The 20964-nt window shown below is 50.5% G+C and overlaps 1 protein-coding gene across 2 annotated transcripts in view; it reads left to right on the plus strand.

Moving 5' to 3' along the window:
- Nucleotides 1-20682, plus strand: part of MX2 (MX dynamin like GTPase 2) — a 29640-nt gene extending 8958 nt beyond the window's left edge. The window contains exons 4-14 of one of the 2 annotated variants that reach the window (XM_035028887.1): nucleotides 156-293; nucleotides 2205-2359; nucleotides 4331-4469; nucleotides 9122-9320; nucleotides 12078-12156; nucleotides 14632-14754; nucleotides 15093-15234; nucleotides 16094-16252; nucleotides 16719-16795; nucleotides 18068-18322; nucleotides 19796-20682. In XM_035028887.1, the coding sequence (XP_034884778.1) occupies nucleotides 156-293; nucleotides 2205-2359; nucleotides 4331-4469; nucleotides 9122-9320; nucleotides 12078-12156; nucleotides 14632-14754; nucleotides 15093-15234; nucleotides 16094-16252; nucleotides 16719-16795; nucleotides 18068-18322; nucleotides 19796-20026 (1697 nt within the window). In that variant the 3' untranslated portion in view covers nucleotides 20027-20682. The remainder of the gene's footprint in view (nucleotides 1-155; nucleotides 294-2204; nucleotides 2360-4330; nucleotides 4470-9121; nucleotides 9321-12077; nucleotides 12157-14631; nucleotides 14755-15092; nucleotides 15235-16093; nucleotides 16253-16718; nucleotides 16796-18067; nucleotides 18323-19795) is intronic. The other variant, XM_035028888.1, reaches the window with a different exon arrangement.
- Nucleotides 20683-20964: the final 282 nt, after the last annotated feature.

A 20964-nucleotide genomic window follows, 5' to 3' on the forward strand; every position in this document is an offset into this window, starting at 1 on the left:
TCCAGGCCCCCATCGCTCCCCAGCCCTGGAGAGGGGCTGAAATCTCAGACGGGGACTCTGGGAATGCCGGGGCAGCTCCTTGGGGGGTGAGGGGAAAGGGCACCCGCGAGCCCTTCTTTTCAAGGGAACTTAGAACGTTTGGGACACTGTCTCAGGGATTGTGACCAGGTGCCCGCTGGTGCTGAAGCTGAAGAGGCAGCCACACGAGAGCGCGTGGAGGGGGAAGATCAGCTACCGCAAGACGGAGCTCCAGCTCCAGGACCCCTCCCAGGTGGAGAAGGAGGTCCTCAAAGGTAGGAGGCCCCGGGGGTCTGCAGGGGCGGCTCTGGGGGCCGCTCCCTGGCCGTCCTGGCTCCTTCTCCGCCTCCTGGTCATCGGGCCTCTTCCTCCCAGGCTCTTTCGTGTGCTGGGCCTCCTCCCTCGCACGCCATCCCCTCCTCTGGGAATTGCCCCCCGCAGAACGCCCCACCCCCGTCTGGGCCACGGCTCTGCAGATTATTAAAGCGGATTCGGAACGTGGGGGGCTCCATGTGACTGATAGCGAACATAGCCTCTCTCCGTGACTTCCGGGCTCAGCTCCCCAGGAACCCCATGTCTGCAGGCCTTAAATGGCTCGGCAGAGGGATCTCCTGCAGAACGGAGAAGTCCTGCTCCCGGTTCTTGTGCTCACCCCTGATGACCACCCCGCCAGGCGGTCCTGGTGAAGGGTCCTCCAGCCCTGATGCTCCAGGACTCGCTTTCTGTTCCACGGTGGATCCGTGGCTAATTCCAAGAGGAGGAGGAGGAGGAAGGAAGGTGTTGAGGAGAGAGGCCACACTGGGGGACAAGGCCAGGTGACGGGGGAGCATCGTCCTTATGTCTCCATGCTTCCCCTTGAGCCGGTGACCAGTGACCTCTGTGTCCTTGCCCTTGGCATGTGTGTCCCACGACGTTTTCCATCGATACTGCCCCGTCCCCCTCACCTAGGCCATCTAAGCTTCCTTTCATTTCTGGATTTCCCTGGCCCTCATCTGGTCTGCAGCAGGGACTCTGCCTGGGGGCTTGTTGGCACTGCAGAGTCCCAGGGAGACACCCCAGACCTGCCCAGTCAGAATCTGGACTTGAACCAGGCTCCACAGTGGGTCCCCTGCACTCAGAGTGCCGGGCCAGCTACGTGACTCAGGCGCTCAGTGCAAAGTCAGACTGCAAGACCCCCCCGACCCCGTTCAGAATTACCAAGAATTACAAGACCATGAAGCCAGGAGAGGGGCCCCTCTGAACATGGGGACAGCTCAGGCCCCACGCACATGAAGCGGGTCCTTGCTCTGAGATGTATGCACGAGACATCTTAGTCGGTGCCTGTTCTGGTTGTGACGTGAACAGCCTGTGGGAAGACTGTTTTTTTCCAGCTCACCTACAGGGGTGCTCCCAGGAAGGGACGAGATCCCCTTGCGTGTCTGGTGGCCCCTGCCTACCCGAGGGCATCTGGACATCCCTGTGGGTGACAGGCAAGCGAGGTGCACGCACAGCCAGGCAGCTGGGCAGATGGTGGAAGTGCGGGGGGGGGGGGGGGGGGGGAGGAGAGACTGTCTCAGCTCCGCCCACATGTCCTCCTTCCGGCCTTGAGATTTGCTCTGCGAAGCTCTCGTGGGGATCCCCGGGGCCCACATCTGCACGTCTGTCCTTCCTCCCCGCACCAGTCTCAGCTTGCGGATGTGATGGAGGCTCCCTGTCGATGGCACAGAGGGTCCGTCTTTACGGACACTTGGGTTTTCATGACAGTTGTGCGCACCTTCCAATTTCCGACCCAGCCCGGCCGTCCACTGGCCACCCTCTAGGAGGACGGAGACCGTCCTGCCACATCAGCAGAGCTCGAGGCCAGCTCAAAAAGAAAAAAGTCACACACCGTCACTTCCGCCATCTCTGTCTTTAGACAGAGGTCCCTACGCCCAGCCACTCGTGCAAGGGCTCACCTTTTGGAGGTAAAAAGCATAAAGAGAGCAGAACCCATCCGTAATCCCACTGTGAGCATGTGGTATGCTTCCCGCCAGGCTTTCGGAGGCGCTGTGTGTTCAACAGCCCCCCGAGGGGCCTCAGAGACCACTCCTCGGGCCTCTGTGAAGTGTTTCCTGAGCACCAGGGGCTCTCGGAGGCTCCTACAACTGCTTTTCCTCGGATGGGTCGTTAATCTGGACCCTGGGTTTCCCCTCTCTCGGCCTCCACAGCCCAGAACACCATAGCTGGGAACGGAGTTAGCATCAGCCATGAGCTCATTAGTCTGGAGATCACCTCCCCTGAGGTTCCGGATCTGACCCTCATTGACCTTCCCGGCATCACCAGGGTACCTGTGGGAAACCAGCCCCAGGACATTGGACTGCAGGTGAGCTTTTCTGGAACTGGGAATGGGCCGAGCTGAAGATGGGGAGACTTCTAGGTCTCTGTGGGCAGCCCCAGGGGCTCTGGAGCGCCTCCCCTGCCCTCGTTCTGAGTGGTTGGGGAGGAGACTGGGGGAGCAGTGCCCAGGGCACAGGGGGCAGAAGCTGTCACTCCCCGACGCTCTCCAGTGGCCCCACGTCCATCAGCATGAAAGCTGCCAACGTCCAGTCTGCTCTGGCCCCACTAGCTCATTGGCCGCATCTCTCACTGGGCCCCGTTCCTCACCTGCACCAGCCACACCGGAGTCCTCGACGGTCCTCAAGCACTCCAGCTTTGCACCTTCTCTTCCATCCCTCTGCCCAGATTTCCACATGGCACATTCCCCTACTTCCTCCAGAGCTCTCCCAAATGCCACCTTTTCCGGGATGCCCTCCCTGATGCCCAGTACCCCGCACCTGGTCCTTCCACTTCTATTCACCGTCCCTGTTGAGTGTCTGCGTTTCCTCCTGGGACAAAAACCCCCGAGGGACATCGCCTGTGTGTTCAGTGCTGAATCTCTAGATCCTGGAAAGGACCTACCACCTGGGGGTGCCCGTAATGTTCGTTGCATGAACTGAAGGTGAAGAAGTGTGTTTCCCATAGTGGTTCCTACCCCAAGCCTGTTTTCCCCCCAGAGACGTCAGCAATGTCTGAGACATTTATGGTTGTCACAACTTGGGAAAGAGGGGCTGACCGGCATCCAGTGGGTGGAGACCAGAGATGCAGCTGGATTTTCTATAATGCACCAGCTGGCCCCCCCAGCAAAGAGCTGTCCATCCCAGATTGTCCCACAGTGCTGAGGTGGAGAAGCCTGGATGGTCTGTTCCCTTGCGGACATCGCAGCACAGGTGCTATGCAAGGGTGTAGCCGAGGGGATAAAGACCAACAAGAAGACACTTAAGGACAATTCACGTTTAACGTGAATTTATTCTATAACGTTATTCCATAACGTGAGTTTATTCCATAAACTCGCTTACAGAAATTGATTATAACTTTACTCAGTGAAATTTTCCCACGGCTAAGACCTAACTGGTCCTGTTTGTATTTGTCATTTTTATTTGACCCCAGCACTTAATTGTTTATAGGATGCTAGGCTGTGCTTACGTGATGCGAATTTCCTGTTTGTGTCTATGCAGTGTTATTTTCTGTGTGCAACTTAAAATAATTTTATGGGGCATCATGAGAGCAAAACTATGTGTGAATTGTACCAAAATATTAAAAAAAAAATACATCCCTAGGTGCCAGACTTTTCCATTTTGGTTTGTATTGTCCATGGGGAATAATATTTTTGAAATTTGAAATGTAAGGCTTATGCTGCCCACATCTCTCTTTGCCTATAGATTCTAAGAAATTTTATTGGATTTCTCTAATCTGAGTGAGCTAGACCCCTCCCAAGAACAAACTCCAGAAAAAGACATTAATATTAGGAATGAACACATGTAGAGATATTATTGACATCAGATACTATTGTAGCAGGCACTGAGCACCTGCCACTTGGGGCCCCATATGGGACTCGGCATGGGGATACTGAGCTGACACGTGAGAGGTCACAAAGGTACCCCTCGGCTTCTGAGGCAAATAGGACACATACACAAACACTGTAAGAGAAGGCAGACTCTCAGAAGCATCAGAGAGATTTGGAGAAGAAGGAGAGGTCTAGTCTGGCTACAGGAATCAGAGAGTCTGTGGGAAAGAAGACATACCAGCGGTGGGGTTTGAAGGGAAGTAGGAAATCAACAGAGAACCCAGAAAGGGCAGATGGGGCAGGCATGTCCGAGGAAAGGGGTTGGCCAAGTCAACGCCCAGAAGTGCGAAAACTGGGTCATGCTCTTGGAAATTGGCTTTTTGCAATCACACCTGTCTAGCTGTGTTGTTGGTTGACCAGAGATGTGCTCTTCCTTTGCGTGATTTTTTTTTTTTTTTTTTTTTGCATTAGATCAAGGCACTCATCAAGAAGTACATCGAGAAGCAACAGACGATCAACTTGGTGGTGGTCCCCTGCAACGTGGACATCGCCACCACAGAGGCGCTGAGCATGGCTCAGGAGGTGGACCCTCATGGAGACAGGACCATAGGTAAGAAGAGAGAACCAAGCTCGCAGAGGACAGAAAGGAAGGGGGAGACTTCTCATATATTTAGAAGGTTCCGGAGTGTAGCACTATTAAAGACAAGTTCTACTCCCCGCAGAAGCTCCATGGGCTCAGGGCGCCTTCACACACTGCAGATGGCAGTCTCCCCTCAGTCAGGGTGAGGAGTGTGGCCAGAATTTGGAGGTTCTTCGTCCTCCGTCCTCTTGGCCCTCATTTGCGTTCACAACCCCTTCTGGATCGGGGGCAAGAACTGCCTTGTCTGCTCTCCCACAATTATCTGGAAAGGAGAAAGTGACCGGCGCATCAGCCCTACCATTCCACAGGTAAAGGTTTTGGGACCTGCTGGTACATGGAAAGGGCCTTCATCAGGCCCCAGTGAACATTCTACTGGGCTGATGTTGGGGTGCGAGAGTCTGCAGCGTTGGTATTCAAGCAGAAGTCTTCGTGGGGAGCTGGATTCTCTTAAATTTCTTCTAAAAAAAAAAGTCACCCTGGGACTTGTTACAGGGAACTTGGTTTAAGGGTGCACACAGTCTGGGTTTGAATCCTTGTTCTAGCCCTTACTGGCTACAAAGCCTTGGGTAACATATTTAACCACTCCTGGCCTCACTGTCTTCATCCACGAACTGTTATCACAGTCACACCTATGTGTTGGGTGGTTGGGAGGATTCCATGAAGAAATATCGTATAGGATGGTCCTTAGGGCTATGCATGTAGTATTTTCTCAGCAAATGAGAGCTGCTATTTTTTTATTAGTAATATCATCACTCAACATCACTTTGTCACCAATCATTCCACCTACCCAGAGAGTTGACCCTCCTGAAACTTTGCAGGTCATGTCCCTGACGAAATGCAAACTCGGCATACAATTGCCTTTCCCTTTTCTTCCAAAATAAACGCCTGGTTTCCCAGTAAGGATAGAAATGAATATTAGGGGCATAGACGTCAAGCATAACGTTTCACTCTGTGCTAGATCACCCTCGTGCCCTGTTAGCTGTCGACTTCTGCAAGCATCACCAACACACCGACCCAGAGAGAACACTCAGGCTTTGGGTCACTGCTCACTGTAGCTCTGTGCTCTTTGTCCTCTCTTGATCCCAAGTCAGGAAGGATGTCTCACTGGCGACCACAGTAGGTAACATCATCTATCTCATAGGGTCAGCTATCTGGATATTGATATGTTTATAGAACGGGGGCGACCAGGAGTTAGTGGGTGAGTACAGAGCTTCAGTTCTGCAAGATGAAGTGAATCCTATTGGGGGGTGGGGCGCGGTTCACAACCGTGAGGATCCCGGATGCCGCTGAACCATCCACTTTAAAATGGCCCAAACGGTAACTTTTATGTGATGTAGATTTTACCACAATTTTTAAAGATACACGATTTTTATTTATTTTTGTTTTTTTGGTTTTTTTTTTTTGTTTGTTTTAAATGTTTTTATTTATTTATTCATGAGAGTCAGAGAGGCAGAGAAAGAAGCAGGCTCCCCGCCTAGCAGGGAGCCCGATGCGGGACTCGATCCCAGGACCCTGGGATCATGACCTGAGCCGAAGGCAGACGCTTAACCATCTGAGCCACCCAGGCGCCCAAAGATACACGATTTTTAAAAACAGGATAACCGAAGATGGAGTGAAGGAGGAAACATCCTATTTTCATTAGTTGAATTATTCTCTTGCACACATGAGTTATGTGTATCTTGCCACATTTTTTAAAAAAGAGAACTGAACGCCTATCTATACAGTACTTCCAAAGGGTGAAAAGAGAACAAGGCTGATGACTAAGAGTAGTGGTTTACATAATGCCAAGGTTCAGAAAGAACCGGGAGCTGGTACATTTGCAGGTCGTCCGCGAGGCCGGTCCCCCCCCCAACAGCTAGATGCCCACTGTCCACTGAGCCAGCAGGTTGTCTGCGAGGCCGGTCCCCCCCCTCCAACAGCTAGATGCACACTGTCCACTCAGCCAGCCCCAGCGGGATTCCTGTCGCCACCAAGGTACAGAGATGGCATTTGGTAAGGTCGCCAGTGCCCTCCATGCTGACACACACCTTCACTTCTCTGTCCCCATCTTTCTCCACCTCAGACCCAGTCCGACAGCTGACCAGTTCCTCCTTCTCGAAATCTCTCCTTCCTTTGCTGTAACACACAACCCGCTGGCCCCCGGGTCACCATCGCGCTCCGTCTCCTCCTTCACTGGCCACTGGAGGTCACATTCTTAGTCTTGTCTGGTTGTTTCTTCCATTCTCTGACCCCTAAATGTCGGAAACCCAAAACTTGGTTCTGAGATCTCCCCTCTGTCAACATGTGCTCTTTAGGCAAGCTTACTCGTCCGTGGCTTTGAGTGTCTCTATGTGCTGGCAACTCCCAGATCTAAATTTATAACCCTTACCTCTCCCTAGGCTTGACATCTCCACTTGGATGTCTATTAAACGTCTCCGATGTAATGCGACCAAAACACAGCTCCTGATACCCCGCCCCACCTCAGTTCTCCTCCCTCCCACGGCTTCTCCACCTCACAGCACTGCACCTGCCTGCCCAGCTCTAGAGCCAAATCTGAGAGTCACTCGTGACTCCTCCTTCCCCTGCTTCCATGTCTCATTCATCTGGAATCCCGGTGACTCTGTCTCCAAAACTATACCAAGTCTGTCCACTCCTCTCCATCTCCACGCTCACCACTAGACCAGGCCCCCATCATTTCTTGCCTGGATGACTCAAATGTCCTCTGACTGGGTCTCCAGGCACTCACCTTGCCCACTACAGCACCCCCCCACTGGCCTTTAAGCGGGTAAATAAAGTCAGGCCCCTCCTCTGCTTCTACCCTAACGTTCCCACCTCACAGACATAAACCCTGGACCCCTTTCCTGGACAAAAAAGCCTCCTGTGACCTGGCTGCCTATGCCTCTCTGATCGTGGTTCCCATCACTTCTGCCTTGCCCACAACTCTCCAGCGTAGCTGTCATCCCCAGGGCCTGGGATGCTCTTCCACCATCCTCACAGGGCTGGCTCCTTCCTCTCATTCAGATCTCAGCCAAACGCTGCCCTCCCAGAGGCCTTCTTTGTCCACCCAACCCAACACGACACCGTCCGCCCCTGCCTGCACATGACTGGATTTTCATTCTCTGCTTAGCACTTCTCAATATCAGATACTTTTTCTTTATTGCTTGTATATTACTAGACTAATTTATCTGGCTTTTACCCACTGGAAGGTAAGGGGATTGTCACGAAATCAGGGACTTGGCAATCTTGTTCACCGCCATTTCCTCAATACCTAAAGCAGTGGGCTTAATAAGCATTTTTACATTCAATATGAGTATGTAATGTATTCAGGAAAGAGTTAATTTAAAAAGAAGAAACATTGTTGACAGTGCCCTTCTCCGTGGCCCAGGAGTTGGGACACTGGATGATGCTCATGCCCTGAGGCTGTCGATGGAGGCGTATTTCCTACTTGAGTTCTTGGCTTCAAACTCAGGCACTGGGTGAGAAGGCCCTCTCTTCCCAGCGAGGGAGAGTTCTCATTGCAAACCTCACTCCTTCTTATCTTCCTACTTTTCCTCGGACTACAGTTCAGTGATCTAGCCTTCCCTGGATGACTGCTGGCTCCATGGAGGGGCCTTCGTGGCTGTTGTCGTCCCTCCTGGTGGAGGGTCCTCTCCTTTGCCAGTGGAAGATGCCAGTAGGTTCAGAGACCTGTTGGCTCCCTTAGTAACATGAAGGTCTGTGTGCACACAAACCTTTTAGTGAGTATAAGGGTACACTCTTTTTTTTTTTAATATTTTATTTATTTCACAGAGAGATAGCGGAGAGAGGGAACACAAGCAGGGGGAGTGGGAGAGGGAGAAGCAGGTTTCCCGCCGAGCAGGGAGCCCGATGCGGGCTCAATCCCAGGACCCTGGGATCATGACCTGAGCCGAAGGCAGACGCTTAACGACTGAGCCACCCAGGTGCCCCCCAAGGGTACACTCTTGATGACCACCTTTGGTAAAGGAAGGTAGAACAGAGAAATTCAACTGCTTAGATGCCAGGAAAGTTTCAGGAAATGATAAGCCAGATAGTCAGACTGAACCACAAACTGAAAACAAGGGCAAAGAGAGTAGAAGATGACGTTAGGTTTCCACCCTAAATAGACAGAAAAATGCAGTGGCTATTTGACACCCTAAGAACATGAGTGGAAATCGATACTCAGAATTCAAAGCATTCCATCCAATCTAAGTGGGAGGCTGTGGGGGCAGCAGGGGGAGAGGGAGGTAGGGAGGACGCTATCCAAGGAGGCCTCCACCCACAGGAAGAGGGCAGAGTGAGTCTGTGACGGGAGATACTAGAGGGGGACCCAGACCGTCTGTCCAGCAGGGAATGATCCATTTCAGGGAACACGGTGGAGCCTGTCTGTTCTGACGATGCAGACATGTCTGTTCAATAAATTACACAAGGAAATGACTGAATTGAGTGAGTGGGAGAGCAAATAAAGACGCAGATAAGAGGGGTGGCGATGGAATGCGTGAATGGGGTTTCAGGCCCTGCGCCACCAGAGCTCCAGAAGGCTTCCCGGGTCCTGGCTGAGGAAGGATCCCAGAACCTAGCAGCACTCACGTGTATGTGAGGAGAAAACTGACCTTTTCCGCTGTCCTTGGCTACTCCTCTCCCAGGAATCCTGACCAAACCAGATCTCGTGGACAAGGGTACCGAACACATGGTCGTGAAAGTGGCTCAGAACCTCACGTACCGTCTGCAGAAGGGCTACATGATCGTGAGGTGCCGGGGACAGGAGGAGATCACCAACAAGCTGAGCCTGGCCGAGGCAACCGAGAAAGAAATGATGTTCTTCCAAGCACATCCGTATTTCAGGTGAGATTCTTTAGGGCCGCACTAGGACTACCCTCTGGGGAAGCCAGCCCTGCCTTCCAGAACTGGCCAAGATGGTGGCCAAGTGATAGAGATCAATGTAGACTATGTCTGTGTTCACCCCGGGTCTGGGGCGGGGCCCAAGAATTTGTGTTTCTATCACATTCCCGGTAGAGGTCAATGTTACCGGGGCAGGGACCACGCTGTGGACACCACCATTCAAGGTCCTTGGGAAAGCAAAGTCTTGGATGAGAAAAGTGCATTGATGTGCTTTGTCGTCCTGCATCCGAGTGGAAATCCTTGAGGGCCCGTGTGCAGGGACTCACCTGTTGCATGAGAAACACTCAGAGCAGAGCTGGAATAATGGTCCTGTGGGATCCTTCCTGGATTCATGTACATAACACACACTCTGCAAACACTCTGCAGCCTGGTGTGTGGCCCTGGGCTAGCTACTGAGCCTCGCTGTGCCTTTAAAATCAGTTGTTCATGGATTCAACGCATTAGTATTTGTAAAACCCTTAGAACTGTGCCTGCCGCTTAGTAGGCACCGTTTGAAATTTTTTTTAATATAGTTTTATTGGGGTAAGCACACTTAACATGAGATCAACCCTCTCAGCAAATGTTTAAGTGCACAACCCCATCTTGTTAACTACAGGCACAATGCTGACCAGCCACCTCTAGAACTTTTTCATCTTGCATAACTGAAACGTCGCCCCTGTTGGTTAGCAAGTCCCTGTTTCCCGTCCCCCAAACACCTGGCAACCACCACTCCCCTCTCTGGTTCTGTGAGTTTGGCCAGTGTAGGCAGATCATGTAAATGGCATCAGACAGTATCTGCCCTTCTGGGACTGGCTTATTTCACTCCGCGTAATGTCGTCAAGGTAGGACCCTACTTACCTGTTTTTGCTTTGCTTGCCTGTGCTTTTTGTGTCCATGAAATCATCTCCAAGACCAATATCATGAATATTTTCCTGAATGTTTTCTTCGAGGAGTTTTTTTCCCCCAAGATTGACTTTATTTATTTATTTATTCATTTGAGAGAGAGCACGAGACAGGGGAGAAGCAGAGGGAGAGGGATAAGCAGACTCCCCGCGGAGCATGGAGCTCGATCCCATGACCCTGAGATCATGACCTGAGCCAAAATCAAGAGTCAGAAGCTCATCTAACTGAGCCACCCAGGTGCCCCACTTATGGGAGTTTTATAATCTCAGGTCTTACATTCAAGCCTTTTTATTTATTTATTTATTTATTTATTTATTTAGAGCATAAGCACAAGCAGGGGAGGGGCAGAGGGAGAGACGAAGAGCAGAATCTTAAGCAGGCTCCATGCTCAGCACAGAGCTTGACGTGGAGCTCAGTCCCACAACCCTGAGATCAAGACTTGAGCTGAAATCGAGAGTCTGACGCTCAACCGACTGAGCCACGAGGGCGCCTCTTACATTCAAGCCTTTTTAATCAGACTTTTGTGTAATAGTGTAAGATATGGATCCGGTTGCATTATTTTGCACGTGGTTGTCCAGTTTTCCCATCATCGTTCGGTGAAGAGACTATCCTTCCCCCATTGTATACTCTTGACCCTCCGTCAAAGACCAGTTAACTGCATGTGCCTGGGTTTATTTCTGGGCTTACTGTTCTGTTTCATTGGTCTGTATGTCTGTGTTTATGCAAGTACCATATTGTTTTAATTACGGTAGCTTTGTAATATATATTTAGAAATCAGGAAGTAGAGTGCCTCCAGGTTTTCTTCTTTATTAAGACTGATTTGGCTATTCGGAAATAATTATTTGTTACAAGAAATAAAATACTAGTTTGGGCAAGTCATTTATCCTCTATGAAGTTAAGTTTGTTTTGTTTTCCTGTGGGTAAAAAGATGACTTACCTCATGAGTTTATTGAGATGATAAAAGAGAAAATAAATGTAACCTTTCTAGCACCCTGCTTGCTTGGGTTTGGGCTCACCCCATAATTAGCAACTGTCTTTCTATGCACTACTTGGCTTTCTGATGGCCTGTGTCACCCTAGGGAGCTGACACTTAATAAAGCCCAGAATAGGAAAAATGATCATATAGGTTGTTGACCTTAGAAATAAAACAGTGAGGGCGCCTGGGTGGCTCAGTTGGTTAAGCGACTGCCTTCGGCTCAGGTCATGATCCTGGAGTCCCTGGATCGAGTCCCGCATCGGGCTCCCTGCTTGGCGGGGAGTCTGCTTCTCCCTCTGACCCTCCCCCCTCTCATGTACTCACTCTCTCTCAAATAAATAAATAAATAAATCTTTAAAAAAAGAAAGAAAGAAAGAAAGAAAACAGTGAGTTCTTTTTCCAGCAAAAATGAATTTATTTGGGAATAACAGAGAATTGCAATCTGGGGTAAAGGAGTCATGGTAAAACCATAGGCAAGTCCAACAAATAAAGAAGAGGAGCACTATTTTATGGAGAAGAAGGAGAAGTTGGGTTGTTTTGAACTCAGTCCATTGAAGAAAGACAAGCGTTCAGGGTGCTGACAGGTTTTCTTTGGCTGAGTTGCAAGGGTGGTGGATTGCTTGTAGGAGAGACGGCGCACATCCTTTTTTCTGGGGCCCAAAGCCGATGATTCTCTCCTGTTGAGGAGGCTTCTGCTGGGTCCAGAATGGACACTTCTTAGACCACGGTATGGCGTGGGAGCTCCCCCTTCTGGCCTCCCGCCTCCATTTCAGCGAGGTTTTCCTGACGGTATTGATAACCAGGGTCCTTCCTGAACGCCCATGTGTTCTGTCTTGTCTCAGAGCTCTCCTGGAGGAAGGAAAGGCTACGGTGCCCCGTCTGGCAGAAAGACTGACCAATGAGCTCATCTTGCACATCAATGTGAGTCAACGGGTTGGGTCGCGAGTTGTAAAAATCACAGCCTACCCAAGCCCCTCCACCCTGAGATGGCTGTGACACCCCCCGAGCTGCCCACACAAGCCAGAAGACAAGCTCATTCTGAAAACCAAACCGCTCATGATCAGAGGTTCCCAGCAGAGCTTCCAAAACCTGGAAGCAACAGCCGTGTAATGTTGAAGAAATTGCTCAATCCGTCAATTTGGGGGAAGCAACAAGGGAAGGAGGAACACGATAAGCCACTTTAGAAGGGTAAAAGGAATGAACCCGCACTTAGCAAATGTATCCTTTTGCAAGAGGTTAACATTTTGTCGACCTTGAGAACGAAACAGTCAGTTATTTTACCAGCAGACAAAAGCAATGAATTCTTCCGAGCCAGGAAACACATACTCCAGGAACATTCGGTTGGAAGGGGCCAGTGGTTCTCAAACTGCACACAAGAGTCACTTGGAAAGCTTATTTAAATTTAGATTCCTGGGCCCCAATTCAAGTTTCTGAGTCGGTAAATCTAGAGGGTAGGAGGCAATGAATTTGCACTTGTGACTTCCCAGGTGGTCCGGGAAACATACTTTGAGGAGTCCTGATTCCAGTGGAACCCCCTTCGTTTGCACAACAGGGCCTCAAAAGACATCCCCTGTCTAAAGGACACAGCCCCGTCTCATTGACAAAAACTTTGTTTTTGCGAAAAGACATTGCGGTTTTTTTTGTTTTTTGTTTTTTGTTTTTAAAGATTTTATTTATTTATTTGAGAGAGAGAGAATGAGAGACAGAGAGCATGAGAGGGAGGAGGGTCAGAGGGAGAAGCAGACTCCCCGCCGAGCAGGGAGCCCGATGCGGGACTCGATCCCGGGACTCCAGGATCATGACCTGAGCCAAAGGCAGTCGCTTAACCAACTGAGCCACCCAGGCGCCCAAGACATTGCGTTTTGATAAGTATTTTTGATGATATATTTCTCAGCGTTTAAATATTTTACACTTGTGGTATTCTAAGTTAATTTTTTAAAATTCATAACAAGAGGGGCACCTGGGTGGCTCAGTCGTTAAGCGTCTGCCTTCGGCTCAGGTCCTGGTCCCAGGGTCCTGGGATCGAGCCCCGCATCGGGCTCCCTGCTCCGCGGGAAGCCTGCTTCTCCCTCTCCCACTCCCACTCCCCCTGCTTGTGTTCCCTCTCTCGCTGTGTCTCTCTCTGTCAAAATAAATAAATAAAATCTTAAAAAAAAAAAAATTCATAACAAGACCATTATGATAATGATCATTTGAAACATCAGGAAAAAATGGAATGCATTTCTGACCATAGATTCAAAATGCCTGAAAACAAAACAAAACAAAACAAAAGCCCCTGTGAGGACCTTATTACTTTTGGTGTCGTCCACCTTCGTCAGCATCTTACCTGGGCTTGGGATGCTAATCCACAAACTGCCTTTAACCCCCCACGCACTCCTCCTGTCTGGCTGCAGTGTTCCCACTCACTGAAGCAGACGCTGGGGCCACTGGCCCCTCAGGCCTTGTGTCCACCTGCTTGGGCTGGGGAGGCGGGAGCAGGACGTGCACGGGGACTCTACCACTTACTCGCTTGGTGACAGGATCAGGCAGTTTGCCTCTCTGAGCCTTAGGTTCCTCTCTCGTAAATCCAAGAGGCAGTAAAGCCATGTGCTTTGTCCTGCAGTGTGGGGCTCAACTGAGATGTGGGGGGTGCAGAATGGCGTTTAGCCCAAAGACAGCCCTCTGTGGTGCCTCTCAATGTCCTTCCTTCTCCTCCCCTTCCTTAGCATCAGCATCGCTGATTGGTTAGGACTATACCCAGCCTGACACCGATATCCAAGATAGACCCTCTACCCTAGCACTGTTTATCAGTTTATGACACCCAAATGATCACCAACAGAACATTTTACTAAAGGAAGCTTATGTTACATTCAAGTGTACTTGTTCTCTAAAAATTTTTTAAAAGATTTTATTATTTTAGAGAGAGAGAGAGAGAGTATGCGGCAGGGAGGGGCACAGGGAGAGGGAGAGAGAGAATCCCAAGCAGATTCCCCGCTGAGCGCAGAGGCTGGCCTGGGGCTCGATCCCACAGCCCTGAGATCACGCACGACCTGAGCCAAAACCAAGAGTTGGATGCTTAATCGACTGAGCCCCCCAGGTGCCCTTACCTGTTCTCTAAATACAGAGCACCAAGCCAAACCAAAACCTGGCCACCTCTTGATTCCTCCCCACCCCAATGACATTAACAAAACAGCAAATTTCTACACTAGATCTTTCAGGCCGTGGCGCACACCCATTGCACGCAAAGCCATCCTTGGGCTCTTTAACAGGTGTCCGTGTTAACAAGCTTCACACAATAATAGCGATTCCGGGTCCCCTTGAAAGCTTTCACATGGGATTCCGCCCATGTATCTAAGAAACCTGTCAGCCGATTTCATCAAGCTGCGGAGTTTCATTGTTCGCTATTATTTTGTTCAGAAATCACTCCCGTTGTTAGAAAAGCAAATAAGGGAGAGCCACCAGAGGGCGACAGAGGAACTGCACCAGTGTGGAGACAACATCCCCAGCAATGAAGCCGATAGAATGTTCTTTCTGATCGAGGTGAGGGTGACCGGGACTCCTTGTGACACTCAGGCACAGAAACTGGTTTCTGTGTCACCAGATCCCTGTAGATGGCCACATCCTCCCTGGTGGCCCAGCACCTCTTGAGATGGCCCCCCATGCGTCCCTGCCCGTGGCATGCCGGGAGCCCTGTTTTGCAGGGAGCTGCCCGCCATTTGTCTTGCCTGGGAGATGGAGTGGTTGGGTGGCTGACTAGATTTCTGGCAGTGCTTCCCCCCCCCCCCCCCCCCGCCCAACGCCACACACTGCAGCCCCAGGCAGGTCCCAGCTCTTTAATGTGATTACAGCGCAGATTGATGACTTTATCTCATTTTCAGAAAATTAAGGTGTTTAATCAGGACATTGAAAAGTTAATAGAGGGAGAAGAAGTCGTGAAGAAGAAAGATAGCCGCTTATTTAACAAAGTCAGGGAGCATTTTGAAAGCTGGGTACTTGTACTCACAGCCAATACCCAAAAAGGTAAGTCCTGGGACAAGGCTCCCCCTAAACACCTTGGGGTCATATTTACCAAGACCAGAGGCTGCTTCTGGCTCAGAAGAAGTGTGCAAACAGCCGAACATGCCCACACAAGACACCATGGGGCCCCTTAGCAATGGATCACCGCTTCTCAGCCATCGATGTGGAGCCTTGCCCTCACCAAATTCTACAGTTCTACCACCTCCAGCCTTCTTCTTGCTCCTTTGTTTGGAGACTAGACAATTCTACTTACCTCATTTGCCTTTTTCTCTTCGCCCCTAATGCAAGACCGCAAGACCGCAGAGGTCGGTGGTTTGATAAGAATCTCCTTGCTTTGCCTGAGGAAGTTCCAATTTCCCTTCTGCCAGAGTCCAGATGTCTGCAGGGTGTGTGTGTGTGTGTGTGTGTGTGTGTGTGTGTGTGTGTGTGTGTGTGTGTGAGGTATCTTTGTTTTGGCGCTTGATAAAAACAGCACTGTTCACGTCCATGGTAGGATTCCTCCAACTATAGTCTGGATGTGTTCTTGGGAGATCTGTAAGTGCTGTAATAATATTTAAGTTTCTGTTTTCGTGGAACTAATCCGGTACTTTCTACCAGTTACAAACACTAAGCTCATCTCTCAGGGTGATGACTCTCAACTGAAACACGTTTCCATAGGATAACAATTTTGTTTCTTAAAAGTCAGTTTTCCTTAAACTGGCATTATCAGACCATAATTTTTTTTTCATTATGAAAAAGCTCCATTTAGAAATATTGCCTTGGGGTCCCGTGGGTGAGCAAGGCTGCAATAAAAAAAGTTTCTATTCGTAAAATGTTTGTGGAATCATTAGACTTCACCACGGTGGTCTGTCTTATACTGCAGTTAAAAATATTATTCACGAAGAAGTCTCAATATATGAAAAGCAGTATCGCGGTAGAGAGCTTCTTGGATTTGTCAGCTACAAGACGTTCGAGACCATAGTGCACCAGTATATGGAACAGCTGATAGACCCCGCGCTCACCATTCTCCACCAGACTGTTGGTGAGGAGCTCTCCCAGTGCCTTGCACATGGTCAGCCCAGCCCGGTACCTTCCACCTTCTGTAGGGCTCGGTGCCTTAGAGGGAAGGATCGGGGTGCAATTATCAAACCAAGCAGGAAGATCTTCTTTGACCATTTTGGGGGGAAGACAAGAGTGCACAGGAGCGTGGTCTGGCTATTCCTCCCCTCCACCCAACCATGCCGGGGTATAGCCAGGTCCTAGTCCTGGAGAGAACACACACTCCATGAAAGGACAGCAAGTGGACAGGACCCGGGCAGGGTGGGGGTGGGGGTGGCTTTTGTGTCTCCGTGGGACAATGTACTGTCCCCTCCTTCTCTCTTAGTCTATAGATCTGGGGAGCGCGACATTGGAATGGGGTCCACATAACATGATTTCACTTCCCTGTGTCTCTAACCTGTTTTATTCCTGCTTGCGACTTACGGATGCTTTGTTCTCTCTTTGGTCAGAAGTTGTCTGGCAAACGTTCGCCGATGCAGCCAAGAGGCATTTTAGTGAATTCTCCAACCTCAATCAAACAGCCCAGGTAAGCACCCACAGTCTCCGTGCCAGTCATCTGACCTGCCGGCTCTTTTCTCTGGGTCTAACCTTTGAGAGAAGTGGCAGGTTTACTGTCGTTTAGAAATCCAAGGCCAAGGTTATAACTGCGGGCCGGCTGGGCTGGTGGCAGCCAGTCTGCCCTCCCCCCCGGGAGGGACGAACAAAGCTCTTGGCCCAGTTACCCTGTCTGTAGGAGCTTCCGCCACACGGCGGGCTGGAGGCTCCGTGGTGATGCTCTGAACATACCTGGTGACTGCCCGGTTCTTTGAATCTCTTTCTACCACAAAGGACAGAATTGTCCACTAGTCCTACTCCAAAATCTTCCCAAGTGGGACTTAAAAATATTGTCGCAGCTCTGTTGGTTTCCACTGAAACAGCTCTGATTTCCCTCTCAGTGATGGGAACCAGGGGTGTTCCTGGTCCCCCCCTCGCCCCATCCCCAGGCTCGAGATAAAAACCCTCCTCTGCCCAAGCCTGGGCCAGTGGGTCTGAATCTCATTCCACTACTCAGGTGAGCAGGAAAGAGAATTTCTGCCATTTTCCCGTAACAGCCGAATGTCTCCTTTTACCTCTTTGGCCGGTTGGCGAAAACTCAGTCTGACTTCTAACCTCTCCATCTCTCCCAAGGGCTTTGTCTGAGGCCTCGGGTGCCTCACCAGGGGATGGGGGACAGGCCGGGTCCTGGACCACCGTTTCTCCAGCAGCCTGTCCTTCCCAGGCCCTGCTTGTTGGCCCCCTGCCCCCCCCCATGCTCCTGACCCCAAGAAGGGGCTCTTCTCCACCACGTCATCCCTTCCCTTCCCAGAATGCCCCTAACTGCGGGGGTAACGCAGGAGTCACGGGATTTCTGGGAAACAGAGATGTCAAGCTGTTACCCCACTGTGTTCATTGGTGCAGATTCATTCTCGAATGCGTGGATTCAAGCTGATTAGAGAGACCACGGTGATGGACGTAGAAGTATAGAGTAGACCACGATCGAGGGGGCAGGCAGACGGTGATGTGGGAGCGAAGGGAGGTCGGGGCAGAGAGGAGGACCTGCAGCACAGGAGTGGGCAGGACCCTGCAGGGGTAGAGACACAGGATGGAGGAGGATAGCAGCATGGGGTGCAGCGGTCCTCCTCAGAGTCGCCATGTAAAATCAAGGCCTTCTTGGACCTGAAATTACGTCTAATACCATCCCAACATAATAGGACTTCCTATGATGTTTAAAACAACAAGGGGGAGGCAAGAAGTCACGTGCTTTCTCTTATCCGCCCAGAACAAGATTGAAGACATAAAAACGAGAGAAGCAGAAACAGCAGAAAATCTGATCCGACTTCAGTTCAGAATGGAGCAGCTGGTTTATTGTCAAGACGAGATTTACAGCGTGGTTCTGAACCAAGTCCGGAAAGAGGTCTTCAACCCAGTGGGAAAGCCCTTGCAGAATCCCGAGTTGAAACTGTCATTCTCCAAAGATCTGTCTTCGGTGTCGTCCATCACTGAGATTGGGGTGCACCTGAATGCCTATTTCTGGGTGAGCACATAGACCGGTGGCGGGGGTATTGGCCCCGCAGGCCCCAGGCATTCTGGCTGAAGCTGCTTCACAGGGGAAGGCGGGAGGGGCCGCTACTCGATTTGAAGTCTCTTCTGCAGTGAGAAATGCTCACATATTGTCTCATTTATGGTGATAACCCTGTTGTTACAACATAGAGTTGTAACCCTGTCTAGGAACTTTTAATTAATTGGGGAACTTGGGAATCAGGTTTTTAATGTGACAAAGCATGCTTTCCAACTGCAAAGTTCTTTATATTTTATGCTATGCGTGAATTACAAAATTGCTATTATCAGAATACAGCAAAATACAACAAGCACTAACTTTACTAGTTAGCATTTAGTTTTCCGTGATGTTCAGAAGGCATTCGGGACTCAAACGGCCTCAAACTCACCGGCTCCACAAAATAGGAATGAAAATTCCTTTCCCTAGATTCTGTGACCCAATCACCTCCAGAGTTTCCAAACCTCCGTCCATGGACAGAAATGTGGGGTGCAGGGCGCCTGGGTGGCTCAGTTGGTTAAGCGACTGCCTTCGGCTCAGGTCATGATCCTGGAGTCCTGGGATCGAGTCCCGCATCGGGCTCCCTGCTCAGCGAGGAGCCTGCTTCTCCCTCTGACCCTCCCCCCTCTCATGTACTCTCTCTCATTCTCGCTCTCTCAAATAAATAAATAAATCTTTAAAAAAAAAAGAAATGTGGGGTGCATAGAAAGGAAAGTAATTTTAATCTGCAAAGAAGCCCAACTCCTGAAGCCTTTTCTTTTTTTTTTTAAAGATTATTTATTTTAGAGAGAAAGAGAGAGCGAGCTAGAGCAGGGGGAGGAGCAGAAGGAGAGGGGGAGAGAGAGAGAAGCAGACTCCCCACTGAGCATGGAGCTCGATGCAGGGCTCGATCTCATGACCCTGAGATCATGACCTGAGCTGAAATCAAGAGCCAGACACTTAACCCACTGAGCCCCCCAGGTGCCCATCCTGAAACCTTTCCTGAATCAGAATAGAAAGTAGTTACCCAGATGTGAGGTCCAGCTGCCAGGCAAACTTGTTCTTACCTATGCAGACAGGGAATGAGGTGGCCACTAAAGCAGGTCCCAATCTGCTCCCAGAAGGGGCCAGGGGATCGCAGGGCCCAGAGGACTCTCTGGGGAGGTGGAGTGGGGGTGGGGGTGGAGGAGGAGAGGGGCGGAGCTCCCAGGAAGGCTGGGATGTCCAGAAGTGTGCTATGGGCTTGCTAGCCTGCCAGGTGGGTTCTTAGTACCCGAGGGGATACCTGCCTGTCGTCGAACTCAGGCAGCCCAGATAGAACTTTCCCATGGCTCAGTGCTGACCACTGCAGTGGGGTGGACGGGACCACCAGGACCTATCGAGGCAATTACCCATGGATCCAAGAATCCCAAGGCTTTGCTGCAACCACAGGCCAAGACCCCTCCAGCTGACCTTTCTTATCCCCTCTTCCAGGAAGCCAGCAAACGTCTCGCCAACCAGATCCCATTCATAATTCAGTATTTCATACTCCAAGAGTATGGCAGTTGCTTACAGAAAGCCATGATGCAGATACTGCAGGAGAGAGAGCACTATTCCTGGCTACTTCAAGAACAGAGCGAGACCTCTGCCAGGAGGAGAGTCCTTAAGGAGAAGATTCACCGGCTGGTTCAGGCGCGGCGCGCTCTCTATAATTTCTGCAATTAAAGGGGCTGGGTCCACGGAGGGGCAACGATGCTTTTGGGTTTTCTTTTCTGTGCACGCACTGTAAGGGGATGCGAAAAGTGGCTTCGCATTTGGAACCAGGCTTTTCTGTTGCCACCTGTGTCCACCTTTGCTGTCCTGCATTTGCGCTCAGCACCAGTTTGTATCTGAAGTCCACATGCACCCGGGGCTGTCACCTCTGCCAGGAGGCCTTCTCTGATCTCCCCAAAGAGGTGGCTCGCCAGTCCTTGAGCCTCACAGACCCCCGTGACAGCGTTCTCAAATACTGCTCTCTTTCTTTGTTAGATTGTAAGAGACCCCAGAGGGGGGAGGTCAGGATCATATTCTTTTGTATTCCCGGAATCTTGAATGACACCTGCTACACACGAGCCCCTTAATGAATTACATCTCACCAAACACATGAATGATGAAGACCACCTGGCGCTGTGGCTTAAATGCAGACTTCGGTGGTTTGAGATGGTGTCCCTTGGCCGGTCACTCTCAGAGCAATTCAGCCATGCCACCTGCTTCCCCGTGTTGACTGTAGCCGTGTTTCCAGCCCCCCAGGGGAGACTGGCGGGGGCGATACCGATTTTAATGTGCACTGTTTCCCTGGCTGCAACGAGCTCCCATTGCTACGTTAAGTCCTGAAGAGATGTTTAATAAGGAAAAACATTTTTTAAAGATTTTATTTATTTACCTGACAGAGAGAGAGCACAAGCAGGGCGAGCAGGAGAGGGAGAAGCAGGCTCCCCACTGAGCAGGGAGTCCGACACGGGGCTCGGTCCCAGGACCCTGGGATCATGACCTGAGCAGAAGGCAGACGTTTAACTGACTGAGCCACCCAGGCGCCCCAGGAAAAGCATTTTTTTTTTTTAATGTAGAGGTTCATACCAGTGGCCATCTCTAGATTGGAGGATTACGACTAATTTTATTTTCTT

Source organism: Mirounga leonina, unplaced genomic scaffold (genome assembly GCF_011800145.1).
Source record: "Mirounga leonina isolate KUSES-001 unplaced genomic scaffold, KU_Mleo_1.0 Mir_205, whole genome shotgun sequence".
Taxonomy (NCBI): domain Eukaryota; kingdom Metazoa; phylum Chordata; class Mammalia; order Carnivora; family Phocidae; genus Mirounga; species Mirounga leonina.